This window comes from Dendrobates tinctorius, unplaced genomic scaffold (genome assembly GCF_039654945.1).
Source record: "Dendrobates tinctorius isolate UK_male_01 unplaced genomic scaffold, ASM3965494v1 ptg000117l, whole genome shotgun sequence".
NCBI classification, from domain to species: domain Eukaryota; kingdom Metazoa; phylum Chordata; class Amphibia; order Anura; family Dendrobatidae; genus Dendrobates; species Dendrobates tinctorius.
In genome coordinates, this window is record NW_027361785.1 from 5,600,946 (window position 1) to 5,618,721 (window position 17,776).

Here is a 17,776-nt window from a genome sequence, read left to right on the forward strand (position 1 = left end):
TCCCCATAATTATTCATTTATTCTTCTCAAAAGCCATATAGCATTTTCTGACGTCCACCAACTGATCTATGACGAACACCGTACCAGCTTTATAAGAATTTTCTTTTAATAAAGCCAAGACTTTCTATGTTAAGTCTGGTTTGTCAGACACATGCCCAATTAAGTATCTAATAAGCTTATTAAATAATCCCTACTATTAAATATTATGTAAAAATAAGAAGAAGTGAAGACGCTCTACGGGAAGAGGATTTGTTTTACTGGAAAGACAAGAGGGTCAAGCACTCCACAGGTAAGACTAAGCCTTTACTACTATAAATGGAAACTATGACTTACCTGACTATATACTCTCGGACAAGATTAAAACTATTTCCATCCCTCTGTTGTGTGACTATATACTCTCTGCTTGGACTAAACCTATGTCCATCCCTTGGTTGTGTGACTATATACTCTCTGCCAAGACAAAACCTATGTCCATCCCTTGGTTGTGTGACTATATACTCTCTGCCAAGACTAAACCTATATCCATCCCTTGGTTGTGTGACTATATACTCTCTGCCAAGACTAAACCTATGTCCATCCCTTGGTTGTGTGACTATATACTCTCTGCCAAGACTAAACCTATGTCTATCCCTCGTTTGTGTGACTATATACTCTCTGCCAAGACTAAACCTATATCCATCCCTTGGTTGTGTGACTATATACTCTCTGCCAAGACTAAACCTATGTCCATCCCTCGGTTGTGTGACTATATACTCTCTACCAAGACTAAACCTTTGTCTATCCCTCGGTTGTGTGACTATATACTCTCTGCCAAGACTAAACCTATGTCCATCCCTTGGTTGTGTGACTATATACTCTCTGCCAAGACTAAACCTATATCCATCCCTTGGTTTTGTGACTATATACTCTCTGCCAAGACTAAACCTATGTCTATCCCTCGTTTGTGTGACTATATACTCTCTGCCAAGACTAAACCTATGTCCATCCCTTCGTTGTGTGACTATATACACTCTGCTTGGAGTAAACCTATGTCTATCGCTTGGTTGTGTGACTATATACTCTCTGCTTGGACTAAACCTGTGTCCATCCCTTGGTAGTATAACTAAATACACTCAGCCAAGACTAAACCTATGTCTATCCCTCAGTTTTATGACTAAATACTCTCAGCCAAGACTAAAACCATTTCCATCCCTCTAGTGACTACTTGTTTAGATTAAGCAGCTTCCAATTCTGTAGTTATGATCAGGACCTAGGACAGTTCCACTGTAATAATGGATGTATTCCCACCACAATATCCAGACAGAAATTACATCAGACTCTGCATTTTCATACTGAACATGATATATAACCTCCACCTTTGTGAGTAAAAAAAATAATTAATTTTCCTTAGATTTTTGACAGTATGATTTGACAGAGGAAAGCAGCCTGCAGCTCTCGGGGGGTGGATTTTCTTTTTTAGCTGAATGAGAAGTGAATAGTGGAGTATAGGAGCAGCAGGGGGATAGTGCTCCTGCTTGTGAAGCAGGGTGTGTGCAGCCAGATGCAGAGCAAGGGAGTGGGCATAGACTGTGACTTGGAGGTTGCTGCTGAATGATGACAAGTGTTTGATGACCTATACATAATGTGAGTATGCAATATTGGCAAAACCTAGGTGTTTTCTAATTGATTAATATTAGCTCATTCAAAAATATATTTCAACTTTAACAGAAAAGTGCAAAGACTAAGAAACTGATTCCTATCCTGAGCAGATAGGGCATATTTGTATAGTTGTTAATATTGTGAAACCATTTGGTTTAATGAATAAGAGAAAACATGACAACAATCAGTATAACTTTTACCCTTATCCCTGTAGAAGATGTACGGGAGGGACAGGGTCCTGTCTCCTTTTGTTTCATAGTTAGCAGATGCTTTAGACAATATTTTTTAAACTGTAATTTTTCTTTTTGTATGTATTATATACTGCTCAAAAAAATAAAGGGAACACTATTCCATTTGCAACAGGCTGTTTGTGTTCCCTTGATTTTTTTGAGCAGTATATATGCATTGTATTAGGTGGCAGCAAGAGATAAATCAAGTTTCTTATAATGGAACAATATTTAAACCACGGTCTAGCTGAATGTGAGATCTATAGCCATACATCCAGAATTGCAATGATATACTGCTAGTTATGATCTGCTAATACACCGTGTACAAGCAAAATGGGATTTCTTGCCTTTTTCTGGTGGAGCGATGCAGAGAGATTCCTAGCTTTGTGAGACAGGCAGGAGTGATTGATGAGACTAGGAGCTGGTGCAGGCAGAGGAGCAGCTCTTTACAGGTGACTGACTTGTTGATGTTTTCCTGTGACTTCCTACATGGTTATTATCCTGCATAGAAGTAGTGTGTCAGGAGGGATGCTAAGTTGATTATCTCTATCTTTCTCATAGTTCTCCATGTACAGGGGGCACCAGAGCTGTAGCCACATTGAGACCTTCATGAAATAGCCAGACGTTCCTCCTGTAGAAGATGGCTTTCCACGTGGAAGGGCTGGTGGCAATTATCCTTTTCTACTTGGCTATCTTATTTGTGGGCATCTGGGCAGCCTGGAGAACTAAAAACTCACGTGGTGATGGAGATCCCAGAGAAGGAATCATTGTGGGTGGAAGAGATATAGGTCTCCTGGTTGGAGCTTTTACAACCACAGGTGAGGACCCACCTTCTTTCTTTATAAAGTTTTCTATCAGCAGCTGCTAAGGCTTTATGAGGAGCCTGCTTTAATGAGGGAAAGCTGGATTGATTTGCTCCTTGGCACACTATACTGGTCCAGATAGGGTGCAGAATAAGCTTCCAGATTTTATTACTTATTATTTACCACCTGTCATGTTGTTGTTTACTGGAGATGGCAAAATTCATGCTCCAGGTTCAAAAATTCATTGCAAACTGTTCTGATTCCTGTCTTGAAGGCTCAGAGAAGAGAATATTTTAGAATTCATTTCATCTCTATTGCTGACTCCTCAGTTATTATAATCTGTGGCTCCATTACACAGGCGGTGCATTTAGTGCATTCTCTAGCTGTGGATTATTTCATTACTTTCCACCTTCATTTTTATACCTTGCTAAATTGTCTGCATAATTCATGTTAATGAAGGAATGATTAACTGCAGCAATGTTTTCTCTGCTGGGACTTAGCTAGACTCGTTTAATATTAAATGGACATTGCAGGTGTGTAGTTACTTTGTAAGCAAACAATTAACTGAGGCACTAAATATTTCATTATTTATTTCATTTTTAGATAAGACTTTGTTACAAACAGTGACTTATTTAATACGCTTTCTCATTTCCAAATTATCGGTGTGGATCGAAAGAATCAATGAATAAAAGAATGAATGAATTAATTAAAAATTAATATATGTATATTTTTAGTGTTATAACTGATAATAATACTATATATGTTTTTTATTATTATTTATTTATTTTTTAAATCTATTTTTCTATGTCAATACTAATACACCAGCAACATGGGTTGGTGGAGGATACATCAACGGGACAGCAGAAGCAGTGTATGTGTCAGGGTATGGGCTGGCATGGGCTCAAGCACCTATTGGCTACTCGCTCAGTCTTATCGTGGGTAAGTCAAAATTAAATTACACGTATTGATATTTTTATGAGTCAAAACTAACTATGGTTATCCGCAAATCAATTAAGAGTTGAGGAATACAAATATCAGGGAGATGCGGAGGTTAATGCACGGCTAATTTAATAAGCAGACATATCTAATCAATTTTCCACTGAAAGGCTGCATTTAAATAACCTTTTCAGGCCTTGAATGCGGTGTGCTGTTTTGTTTCAGGGCGGACAAAGGATAATGCAATGGAGTTCCTATTAGGAAAAAAAAAAAAAAAAGTGTAATGAAAATTAATGTAAAAAAAAATGTCAGCTAGTCTTGAATTCAAAGCAGGGAAATATGTTTAATACATATTTTTCATATGTGATTAATAATTTTTGTGAAAAATTTAAGAAGGCAAAATGTTCTAATGATGCGTGTCTGGACACACAACAATTCATCTTTCATGGGATTCTATACTATGGCATCACGGTCTGTCTTATGACCTTTCACATTGCCTCTAAATTCTGTATTTTACAGTCACCCTTTGGAAAGTATGGCGTCCACAATAATGTTTCATAAACCGTAGTTATAGAATATTATCAGATGTGTATAGTACATTAGCATGTGTCATGCTTAAATACATGGTACGGTTATGGTACATGGCATGGTGTGGTCATACTAGTATGTATTATATATGGGTAGTTATCTGGGGTCATCAGTTTAATTCTAGTGACAGCATATTTTATAATGGATCTAGACACTATTTAAAGACCAAACCCAAAATAGTCTACTGGTTTGGTCACTTTATCGCCTATGTTGCAAATTCAGTTTCTGAACTATGAAAACGATTTTATGTTGAAAACTATTAAAAAGCAAAATGTGATTTTCTTGTAAGCAATATTGAATACTGTGAACAAATATAATTAAGTGTCAGACATTGCTGGACAGTAGAGCACACCGGCTGTAATATGTACTGACACTCGTGACATAGTATGGTGATCGGGGGAGAGAAAATATTTTACCTATTTTGGGCTACACAAAAGCAGTGAGCGAGTATACACGTTGGTCGGGTTTTCCCGAGCATGCTCGGGTGTCCTCCTAGTATTTTGGCATGCTCGGAGATTTAGTTTGTGTCGAAGTAGCTGCATGATTTACGGCTGCTAGACAGGCTGAATACATGTGGGAATTCCCTAACAAACAGGTATTCCTCACATGTATTCAGGCTGTCCAGCAGCCACAAATCATGCAGCTACGGCAACAGAAACTAAATCTCCGAGCACATCCAAAATACTCGGAGGCCACCCGAGCATGCTCAGGAAAGCCCGAGTAACGAGCATACTCATCATCACTAGAAAGCAGTAATTGCAACTGAATAGCTATGTAATTAAGTGTTGCGTATTACAGATATTGCTCTTCGTTGCATGGCATTATCAAATGTAATGCCGTCATATTCTATCTAAAATGTTGGGTTCCGAATTCAGTAATCTATAAAGAAACGTAAAGAAATATGTGTGATTGCAGTTGTTGAGTCATTTGGTCATGATGTTATTCTAATGAGTAAATCAAACAATATTGTCCCGGTCCCTAATATGTCTAACGTCTAATATGTCTTCAAATTGGAAACACCATAACGTTGGGAATGTTCTGCCTTTCTTCCTATACGTGTTAATGAATAGTAGTTTCAATAAGGCGTGGTCTCTTCACCGCACTTGTAGATAAGGAATCCTTCCTGATGTGCAGACCAACGCCTTAATGTTGTAAACCTGTTTAGGTGTATACGTCTTGTTTGCAAACAGCAGTTGTAATCCAAGCATCATTCTAGCACATTATAGTGCATTATTACAGTACGTACAGCACACATCAGTGGTTACTGGATTAATGGCTATAGCGTTTCCGTTGTTGTTGCTGCCATTAGTTAGTAGACCATAGCTGCAGCAAGGCAGTCCCTACTTCTAGCAACATGTCCACTAGATGAAAATCTGTTCTGCATCTTTTTCTAGGTGGTCTTTTCTTTGCTAAGCCCATGCGATCAAGGGGATACGTTACCATGTTAGACCCTTTCCAGCAGATTTATGGCAAGCGAATGGGTGGATTACTTTTTGTACCAGCATTAATGGGAGAGATGTTCTGGGCTGCTGCAATACTTTCTGCATTAGGTAAGGCTTTTGTATACTTGAAATGATCTAGGTTATATGATATTTGATGTATGAACAAAAACTAATAGTTTATTGTTTGCATTAAATAAAAGCAATATGGCCTTTACATGTCTGAAATAATGGACTGGGGCCACACAAGCTGCCCAAACTGTTTATCATTTTCTTGGAACACTATGGAATTAATCAGCATGTCTTTCCTGCTGAATGTGGTATATTATAAAAATGTGGCATTTTTATAATAATAATAATTATTATTATTATTATTATTTTATTACAATTAGATTAATGAGTACATTATTGTATAGACTAGGCTATACAAAATATGTTCTAAGAAAATCATTAAAGGGAATCTATCACTAGTTTTTTGTTACCCCATTTGCAGTCAAAGACAGAAACCCTGATTCCAGCTATGTATCACTTACTAGGCTGCTTGATGTTATTTTGATAAAATCACTGATTTATCTGCTGCAGATCCACCAGTTCTCAAACTCTGATTTCTATATAACCTCACCCACATCATTAATTGGCATCTTTCTTCATACACTGTGGATAGGCAGAAAGCTGCCAATAAGTGCTGTGGGCAGGGTTATACAGAGCAGATGAATATGGAGGAATTCATGACAACAGGTTTACTAGTCCTGTACTGATAATCCTCTGCTGATAAAACAGTGATTTTATCAAAACTACAGCAAGCAGCCCAGTAAGTGAAATTTTCGGTGGAATCAAGGTCTCTGTCTTTTTACATCATGCTGCTTTCAGATTAAGGTGGCAAAAACCTGGTGACAGATTCTGTTTAAGAGCAAAATATATGTAAAAACACATTATTAGTGTAGACCAATCGAGTGCAAAGGGAAGAAAATAACATATTTTCACACTTGGAGAAAAATTAACACTTTAGTCTAACCCGTAGAATATTAACATCTTTAAAAACAAATATAACGTGGGAAGATGGTGAAGTTTGGAGTTAGGGAAATGGAGTAGATGAGAGAGAAATTGAATTATGGTCTCATAACTTCATTATCAGGTTTGCAACAATTCTTTAATCCGTGAAGCAAACTATAACCAATCCTGAAGGAAAGTCTTATAAATCACCACGACTCTTCAGTAAGGGTGGGACAAAATAAAACGTCACATGCATTCCATATTTAACAGCTGCACAGTTCTTACAGTTATTCAATGGAGACATACTTGCAATTGTTCCAATTATGGCCAAATTGATAATATAGACAAGGCAATCATTAAAAAAATAGGAACGTTAAAAAGGGGCTATTACAAAATATTTGTTTAGAAACAGAAACACTGGGTTTTTAGAAAAATGGTGGCCATCTTTACAAGAACAGTATCCTCATCATTCTTTATCATTACAGCCATAAAATACAGTAACTTTGAATCCAAATCAACATTACCATAAACATTGGAAATAGGCCCTTCATCTTTTTATGGATTCATGTTGTACAGATCCCTGATACAACTCTTATAGACTGCTATAGGGCCATTTCTTCCAACAAATCTCCTGCTTATAAATATACCCTTACAGAGTTAACTTATGAAAGATGCTGAATCATCTGGGCATAAAAACTTTCCTCCATTTTACTCAATCAATAAATATGACCTCATATTTACTGGCTTTTTTTTAATTCTATCACACTCTCAGCCAAGAGAAATAAATGCACCAATTACTGTCCCCATTTCCTTTTATTAAAAGCACAATTACTTGATAAACTATTTGTATAGAGCATATAATTTGATGAGTTATTTCAACATGAAATGTTAAAAGGCAAAAATTTGTAAAGCTGTGATTTACAAAATGAGGTGTCTTAAAATTGGAGTCATACCTTAGCGTTAGGAACGGCGGAACACACTAAATAAATAAATAATAAAGTGCGTTCACCGCTTGGGGTCCACCGTGCAGAAGGTGTTAACACCGCTGCTAGACAATGGCGGAGGTACAATATGGCGGTATGACGCACGCGGGTTAAACGTCACCCAGGTGCGCTGAGCGATCTCTGTTTATTCACAGAGTCGCCTAAGTGTAATACATAGTAACATAGTAACATAGTTTTGAAGGCTGAAGGAAGACCTTTTGTCCATCTAGTTCAGCCTATTTTTAGTGCAGCTGTTCTGCATTGTTGATCCTGGGGAAGGCAAAAAACCCACAGAGTAGAAGCAAATTTTCTCCATAGGGAAAAAAATTCCTTCCCCTAAGCTGGGTCAACCATCTACCTATAATATTCTGTTATTCGTAACCTTCTATACTGTTACAAGAAAAGCATCCATTCCTTTCTTAAATTCATTCAGTGAGTTGGCCATCACCACTTCCTCAGGAAGAGAATTCCAGAGTCTCACTGCTCTTACCGTGAAGAACCCTCTTCTATGCTGGTGCAGAAATTGTCTTTCCTCCAAACGAAGAGAATGCACCCTTGTTCTTGTCACAGTCCTTGGTACAAACAGTTCATTGGAGACATCTCTGTATTGCCCTCTGATATACTTGTACATATATATTAAGTCTCCCCTAAGTCTTCTCTTTTCTAGAGTAAATAGACCTAATTTTGATAACCTTTTTGGGTATTGTAGTGAACCAACTCTATCATTTTAGTAGCCTGCCTTTGAACCCTTTCAAGTTCAGTAATGTCTTTCTTGAGCACCGGCGTCCAAAATTGCACACAATACTCCAAGTATGGTCTGATGAGTGATTTGTACAGAGGGAGAATTATGCTTTCATCTCGTGTCCCCAGACCTCTTCTAATGCATCCCATGACCCTATTTGCTTTGGTAGCAGCTGCCTGACACTGGGCACTCCAATTTAGCTTCTTATTGACTAAGATGCCTAAGTCTTTTTCCATGTCGGATTTCCCCAGCAGTTTCCCATTTAGTAAGTAATTGTAGCATCTGTTTCTCCTTCCCATGTGCATAACCTTACACTTATCTGTGTTAAACCTCATTTGCCATTTTTCAGCCCAATTCTCCAATTTACTCAAATCTTTCTGTAGTTGCAAACTGTCCTCCTTTGTGTTAACTACCTTACATAGTTTTGTATCATCTGCAAATACTGATATTTTACTGTGTAAGCCATCCACTAGATCATTAATAAATATATTAAATAGTAGGGGGCCCAATACAGAACCCTGTGGTACCCCACTAGTAACCCTGGCCCAATCTGAGTATGCACCATTAATAACCGCTCTTTGTTTTCTATCACTAAGCCAGCTACCTACCCATCTACACACATTTTCCCCTAGCCCAAGCTTTCTCACCTTACTTACCAATCTTTTATGTGGGCAGTGTCAAATGCTTTAGAGAAGTCGAGCTAAATGACATCCAATGGTTCTCCTTGGTCTATTTGAGAGCTTGCATCCTCATAGAAGCTGATCAGGTTAGTTTGACAGGAGCGATCCTTCATAAATCCATGTTGATATGGAGTTAAACATTTATTAACATTGAGATATTCCATAATGGTATCCCTTAGAAACCCTTCAAAAATTTTACCCACTACAGATGTTAAGCTTACCGGCCTATAGTTTCCAGGTTCCCTTTCACACAAAATAAACACAAAAGGCTGAGCCTGTTAGCGTCACAGGACTCAGATAAGTGCATGCACGGTATACGGTCACAGGAACTGGACCCGAGGCAGAGGGTCAGCGTCCATCTAGACCTACCGTGCGTGCGGCATCGCAACTGCGGACACCGAGCAGAGCTGCAAACTGCAGCGCGGCGACAGATACTGCCACTGACCGACAGTGCCTGGTAGCAGGCGCACTGTCGGATGCTAGCACTGTGGAGGATGCTATAGTGGCTTAAGACTTGCCACAGACTGGCGCAGACTCTAAAGCTAAGCCCCTATACACACTCGTAATATTAGAGGAAGGGGATCTTAATGAGTCATTCGCAGGTTCATGCATCCATCATCATTCACACAGTAGCAACTAGAGACTATACTGTTATGATTGAGTCACCATAGGAGGCAAAAACAGAAATGCTAGCTAAGTCCTGAAAACCAGAGAAGTTGGCAACTATCAGATTGCAGACCCCTGAACCTATCAACACAACTAGCAGTAGCCGTGGGGGGTTCCTACGATGACCTAGACCCCTCGATCACAGCCGAAGAGATACATAGGCCTAAAGAAGGAAAGGGGAAATCTAACTGCCCCAGAGCAGACCCCAAAGCAATAGGCAGCCCCCCACATATAATGACGGTGAAGCAAGATGAAAACACTTACACAGACAGAAAGACAGGCTGAGCAAAGACGGGGCCCAAAAACTACCTAGATAGGAACGGATAGGAAGGCTGCTGTCTGCAATCTGCCAAAACCCTATCAGAGACAAAAACCAACAAGCTGATATAAAAATGGCCCTGAAGCAACTAAGCTTCAAAAACTAAATCAGCACTCAGGTACTTTCAGAAGACAGAGCTCACGGAACACTGCACACTCCAGCAGGGAGTGGCAGAATCCAAAAAGCAAGAAAAACAAAAACAAATCTTAGATGCAAAAAGGCAAAACAGAAAACTTAGCTTTAGGAGAGCAGGAATCAGACTGGTGTCCAAGAGTCCACAGAGAAATCACCCGCAGGGCAGAAAGGGCGTAGGCTGCCTTAAATCCAGTCAGTGACTCCACTCAGCCAATCGTCTTCATTAGTCCCAGGTGCCTGATAATCAGGCTCACTACCTTCCTTCACTAGAATAGGGAGTTCACCAGGCCTCAGTGACGGAGGGGAAAATGAACTCACAACAGTACCCCCCCTTGAGGAGGGGTCACCGAACCCTCAACAATGCTACCAGGGTGATCAGGGTGAGCCCGATGAAAGGCACGCACCAATCTTTTGGCATGAATATCAGAGGCAGAGACCCAGGAATTATCTTCCTGACCATAACCCTTCCACTTAACCAAATACTGGAGTCTCCGTCTAGCCAGACGGGAATCCAGAATTTTCTCTAACTCATATTCCAAGTTACCTTCAACCAATACAGGGTCCGGAGGTGCCACCTCAGGCACAACTGGCTCAACAAACCTCTTCAACAAGGACTTATGGAACACATTATGGATCTTAAATGTGACAGGGAGAGCCAAACGAAAAGAGACCGGATTAATAATCTCCAAAATCTTGTAAGGTCCAATAAATCTAGGCTTAAACTTAGGAGAAGCCACCTTCATAGCAATATTTTTAGATGATAACCACACCATATCACCAATCTTAAACTGGGGACCAATGGTCCTATGTCGATTGGAAAACCGCTGGGCCTTTTCCTGGGAGAGAGATAACTTATCCACCACTTGGTCCCAGATCTGGTGCATTCTCTCCACCACAGTGTCAACACCTAGGCAGGCAGAAGGCTCCACCTGCCCTGAAGAAAATCGAGGGTGAAAACCAAAGTTACAAAAAAAAGGTGACATCAAAGTGGCAGAACTAGCTCTATTATTTAAAGCAAATTCGGCCAATGGCAAAAATGAAACCCAATCATCCTGATCAGCGGAAATAAAACATCTCAAATACGACTCCAAGGTCTGGTTTGTTCTCTCTGTCTGCCCATTGGTCTGAGGATGAAAAGCAGAGGAGAAGGACAACTGAATTCCCAACTTGGAACAGAACGTCCTCCAAAATTTAGACACAAATTGAACTCCTCTGTCAGATACAATGTTCTCAGGAATCCCGTGCAAGCGAACCACCTGTTGCAAAAACAGAGGCACCAACTCAGAGGAAGATGGCAACTTAGGGAGTGGTACAAGATGAACCATCTTAGAGAACCTATCACAAATCACCCAAATAACAGTCATTCTTTGAGAGACCGGCATATCAGAGATGAAATCCATTGAAATATGGGTCCATGGCCTCCTGGGGACCGGCAAAGGCATCAACAACCCACTAGAGCGAGAACAAGATTTAGACCGGGAGCAAGTCCCACAGGACTGCACAAAATTCCTGACATCATGAGACAAGGTGGGCCACCAAAAAGAGCAACTCACCAGATCTCTAGTACCAAAAATACCTGGATGACCAGCCAATGCAGAGCAATGAACTTCAGACATCACTCTCTTCTTCCACTGGTCAGGAACATACAACTTTCCACTGGGGCAACGCTCAGGTTTGTCCTCCTGGAACTCTTGCAGAGCAAGTCTCAAATCGGGCGAGATGGCAGAAAGAACTAACCCTTCGCCTAAGATGGTGGCAGGCTTGGTCACCACAGGAGAATCAGCAAGGAAACTCCTAGAGAGGGCGTCTGTCTTGACATTCTTAGTTCCAGGAAGGAAAGAGACCACAAAATCAAAACGTGTAAAAAACAAGGCCCACCTAGCCTGTCTAGGGTTCAAGCGTTTAGCCGACTCAAGGTAAATCAAATTTTTGTGGTCAGTGAGGACCACAACTTGATGTTTGGCTCCCTCCAACCAATGTCTCCACTCCTCAAATGCCCATTTCATGGCCAACAGTTCCCGATTCCCCACATCATAGTTACGTTCAGATGAAGAGAACTTACGGGAAAAGAAAGCACAGGGATTCATTTCAGATGTTACCGGATCCTTTTGGGACAACACCGCTCCTGCACCAATCTCAGAAGCATCCACCTCTACCTGGAACGGGAGTGAGACATCAGGTTGCCGCAGAACCGGAGCGGAGGTAAATCTACGCTTCAGCTCCTGAAAGGAAGCAACCGCCTCCGGAGACCAATTCAACACATCCACACCCTTCCTGGTCAGGTCAGTCAATGGTTTGGCAATACTAGAAAATTTTGCTATAAATTTCCGATAAAAATTAGCAAAACCCAAAAACTTCTGGAGGGCCTTCAAAGAAGTGGGCTGAACCCAATCATAAATGGCCTGTACCTTGGCCGAGTCCATTTCAATAGTTGACAGAGACAAAATAAATCCCAAAAAAGAAATTCTCTGTACTCCAAAAAGGCATTTTGATCCCTTGACATACAGAGAATTCTCTCTCAAGATCCGGAACACAGTCCGAATATGTTCCACATGAGAATCCCAATCCTTGGAGAAGATCAAAATATCATCCAGATAGATAATCAAAAATTTATCGACAAAGTCTCGGAAAATATCGTTCATGAAGCACTGGAAGACAGAATGGGCATTAGTGAGCCCAAAAGGCATCACCAGGTACTCAAAATGTCCCTCCGGAGTATTAAATGCCATCTTCCATTCATCCCCCTGCTTAATGCGGATAAGATTATACGCCCCCCTGAGGTCAAGCTTGGTAAACCAGCAAGCACCTCTGACTCTAGAGAATAGATCCGAAATCAGGGGTAACGGATACTGATATTTAATAGTAATTTTATTGAGGGCACGATAATCAATACAAGGCCTTAAAGAACCATCCTTCTTGGCCACAAAAAAAAAACCGGCACCTAAGGGTGAAGAGGATGGTCTAATATGACCCTTCTCCAACGCCTCCTTAATATAGGACCGCATAGCCTCGTGCTCGGGTACAGATAAATTGAAGAGCCGACCCTTAGGAAATTTACACCCCGGGTTTAGTTCAATTGCACAGTCATAACTCCTATGAGGAGGCAAGGACGCAGACTCATTCTCACTAAATACATCATAGTAGTCCGCCAAATAGTCAGGAACCTCATGCGACTGCGGAGAGGTGGAAAAAACCGGAGCCTCACTAAAGGTACACCGGCAACCCCAACTCACCACAGACACAGACTTCCAATCCAAAACTGGATTATTAATCTGCAACCAGGGAAACCCCAGAACAACGGCATCATGCAGACCATGCAACACCAAAAATCTGCAATTTTCTTGGTGGTCTGGGGCGACCCGCATGACCAACTAAGTCCAAAACTGAGGTTTATTTTTAGCCAGAGGGGTAGCATCAATCCCCCTCAAAGGGATAGGCGTCTGCAGAGGTATCATCGGAAATCCACAACGTTTAGCAAAATCCAAGTCCATTAGGTTTAGCACTGCTCCCGAATCCACAAAAGCCTTGGCGGAAAATGTGGACAGGGAACAGATCAGAGTAATCGCCAAAAGAAACTTAGACTGAACCCCACCAACAGAAAACGTGTGTGCAAAGCGTTTCTCACGTTTAGGACAACCAGAAATAACATGTGAGGCATCTCCACAGAAAAAACACAGCTTATTACGCCTTCTGAATTCCTGACGTTGCGCCTTAGATAAAACTCTATCACATTGCATAGGTTCAGATGTCTGTTCAACCGGTGGCAACACCTCTCGTGTAATCCTGCGTTCACGTAAACGCCTATCAACCTGAATGGCTAAAGACATAGAATCGTCCAGACCAGAGGGGACAGGAAATCCCACCATAGTATCTTTTACGGCTTCTGACAAACCCTTCCGAAAGAGAGCAGCCAAGGCACTATCATTCCAGGTAGTAAGGACCGCCCACTTTCGGAACTTTTGACAGTACAACTCTGCAGATTCTCGACCCTGGTTCAATGCTAACAGGGTCTTTTCAGCCTGATCAATAGCATTAGGTTCGTCGTACAGCAACCCCAAGGCTTGAAAAAATGCGTTCACATTAGTCAGAATAGGGTCATCTGGTTTCAAAGAAAACGCCCAATCCTGGGGATCGCCGCGCAGCAAAGAGATGACAATTTTAACCTGCTGCGCGGGGCTCCCTGACGAGTTAGGCTTCAAAGCAAAAAATAATTTACAATTATTTTTGAAGCTCAAAAATTTAGATCGATCCCCAAAAAATACATCAGGTGTGGGGATCTTTGGTTCAACAGCATGTGAACGAGCAAGATAGGCGGAAATTCCTCACACTTCAGCAGCGAGCTGCTCCACACGATCAGACATTTGCTTTATCTCCATTGAGAGAAAAAAAAAATTCCCCCTATGGCCTCAGAGATATAGAGGAAAGAATATACACATTTTTTTTTTTTTTTTTTTTAAACACAATTCTTTCCTGCTATTGAGTACCCCAGGATCTGCGGTTTGGGCGGGTGATTCTGTTATGATTGAGTCACCGTAGGAGGCAAAAACAGAAATGCTAGCTAAGTCCTGAAAACCAGAGAAGTTGGCAACTATCAGATTGCAGACCCCTGAACCTATCAACACAACTAGCAGTAGCCGTGGGGGGTTCCTACGATGACCTAGACCCCTCGATCACAGCCGGAGAGATACATAGGCCTAAAGAAGGAAAGGGGAAATCTAACTGCCCCAGAGCAAACCCCAAAGCAATAGGCAGCCCCCCACATATAATGACGGTGAAGCAAGATGAAAACACTTACACAGACAGAAAGACAGGCTGAGCAAAGACGAGGCCCAAAAACTACCTAGATAGGAACGGATAGGAAGGCTGCTGTCTGCAATCTGCCAAAACCCTATCAGAGACAAAAACCAACAAGCTGATATAAAAATGGCCCTGAAGCAACTAAGCTTCAAAAACTAAATCAGCACTCAGGTACTTTCAGAAGACAGAGCTCACGGAACACTGCACACTCCAGCAGGGAGTGGCAGAATCCAAAAAGCAAGAAAAACAAAAACAAATCTTAGATGCAAAAAGGCAAAACAGAAAACTTAGCTTTAGGAGAGCAGGAATCAGACTGGTGTCCAAGAGTCCACAGAGAAATCACCCGCAGGGCAGAAAGGGTGTAGGCTGCCTTAAATCCAGTCAGTGACTCCACTCAGCCAATCGTCTTCATTAGTCCCAGGTGCCTGATAATCAGGCTCACTACCTTCCTTCACTAGAATAGGGAGTTCACCAGGCCTCAGTGACGGAGGGGAAAATGAACTCACAACACTATACTATCGCATGGCCGAGCGGCCATGCGGACCTTTTATAGCAGTGGACTTCCGGGACCTTCCAGATCTCTGAGATGGACGAATGAGATCATGAGAAGGACCTGAGCATGTGACTCCCGATCTCCAATGGGAGATCATCTCATGAGCATGCTCAGTAGCGCTACGAGAGGACTTAGCCTCTGGAGTGTTTTGCTGCAAAGCAGCCTGCATTGATATTGCTGACCCAAAGGTGGCAGCAACAGCCAGACCCACAGAGAAGGTCTGGGCAGAGCGTCTGAGACGCTGACACTGCTGAGCAATCTCCCCTGTGGTCAATAGACAATGAGAGACCGCAGAACGTGAGGCTCTGGATTCCTGCTGAGCCGCTGCAGGAACCCGAAGCCTAACACCTTAGGAATATAGATTAATTCCCTAGGTTCATAGATACACACCTTAGGTACATTCAGTCATACCTTAGGCACATGGAGTCACACCTTATGTACATGAAGTTATACAATAGCCACATGGAGTAATACCCTAGGTAGATAGAGTCACACCATAGGTACATAGAGTCATACACTAGGTACTGTACATGGCGTTATACACTAGGCACATGGAGTTATAACCTAGGTACATGGAGTCATAACTTAGATATATTATGTTAACCATGTCTTTAGCTTCATCATAAATCTGTGAACTTGTATTGGGACGGACTCGTGTTTTATGGGGTTATCCAAAACTAAGACAAAAATTGAATCTAATTCTAAATGCCCATCTGTTAAATGTCATAATTTAATTTCTTTTCCAATATACTTTCACTAAAAAGTCCCTACTGTTCCCTCAATACGCTATCAAACTTCTTTTTTTTATTACTACTTCTTCTTTGATAACGCTCCATTTGAGAACCCCACTACATGCTGGAATTGTCAAACGAGTCATCATCAGGGGACAGGAGCTGTGGTCAGTGCCTCACTGAAATGGAACGTCATCGGTGTCATCCATTTCAAGGGCTGAACTAGGCCTTGCTCTATTAAGCATGCGTCAGTTGACAAATCTGACATTTGCTCAGCAGATTCTTGTCATTGAGCAATCTGCTGGTCTCTGATTTTCCTGCCTGCCAGGTATTCTTCTTACAATGCTCACTGACAGTGTGCTCTTTTGTCAGTTCGTCACTTTAAATCAGAGCTGGAAAAGGAGCACACTGTCACTCTGCATATTAAACAGTGACAAGAATTCACTTAGCATATTTTTGGAAATGACTCATGCTCAATAGAGCAGGGACTAGCCCAGCCTCTGAAATGGACGTCACTGATGACGTTTCATTTCAGGGAGGGGGCAAAGGCTGCAGCAGTGACCGCAGCCTTTGCTCCACTGATGATGACTCATTTTATTTTCCCAGTAAGCAATTAGAAAGATAGGCATTTAGGATTAAAGTATATTTTAGTTTTGGATCACCACATTAAATCCTATGAACAAGGATGGCACAGTTTTTTGGGGGAAATGAGGAAAAAAAGACTTTTTCTTATCTTTGACAAGCCCTTTAATTTTAGTTTATTTAAATTTACAACCTTTCGCCTCCCCATCTCAAATGTAAATGTCGGCAGAAGTATTTCAGCATACATGCAGGCTTCCAAGAAATTAAGAAAAATTTGGGACCATTCCTGTATTACTATATCAATTTTTCAGCATGTCGTGTATGACATTATATGTTGAGCTCATGTAGATGCATTAATAGTAATTACATGGACACCCTTTCATGCACAATGAATTAAGGATGTTCCTTTGAAATGTAATGAGAGAGGTAGGTGGCAATCTTTACATCATGCTGGGGAGAGGGGAAATGCTTATCTACTGTACAAGTGGGGGTCTAAGGTCTGGGCTTTCATCTCTTACATAACGATACGAAATAAATCAAACCGCCCAGATTTGCGTTTTAAATAAGCATCATTTTGTTTCTGGGAGCTTGTAATAACTTGACACTTGCATCTTGTGAGTCATGTTTGTAAGAATCCGAAATTGGTAGTGATTTACCTCTGTTGCTGCCACTTAGATTTGATTCAAGTGCATTTGTCATAGGTTGCCTGGTCTATCTCTCCTGCTTGGGGCCAAGCTTTTCTGGCTCTAATAAAGATAATTTACTCTAATTTCCAACTGTGTCATGATTAGATGAAACAGTAAGGTGCTTGTTTACATTCTGACTGTTTGTGATGATAATTATCTCAGTAATATTGAAGTCATTATTCTGTTTTTAAATGTTAATAGTTTAAAATTGAAATTGTAACATGCTAACAGGGCGAATAACAAGACAACAGACTAATCTTATGTACAAGATATCATCC

The 17,776-nt window shown here is 41.0% G+C and overlaps 1 protein-coding gene across 1 annotated transcript in view; it reads left to right on the top strand.

Moving 5' to 3' along the window:
- The first annotated feature begins 1,532 nt into the window (after window positions 1–1,532).
- SLC5A7 (solute carrier family 5 member 7) overlaps window positions 1,533–17,776 on the top strand; it is a 32,384-nt gene continuing 16,140 nt past the window's right edge. Inside the window, exons 1-4 of the mRNA XM_073590485.1 lie at window positions 1,533–1,623; window positions 2,427–2,683; window positions 3,494–3,607; window positions 5,587–5,742. Coding sequence (XP_073446586.1) covers window positions 2,506–2,683; window positions 3,494–3,607; window positions 5,587–5,742 — 448 coding nt within the window. The 5' untranslated portion in view covers window positions 1,533–1,623; window positions 2,427–2,505. The remainder of the gene's footprint in view (window positions 1,624–2,426; window positions 2,684–3,493; window positions 3,608–5,586; window positions 5,743–17,776) is intronic.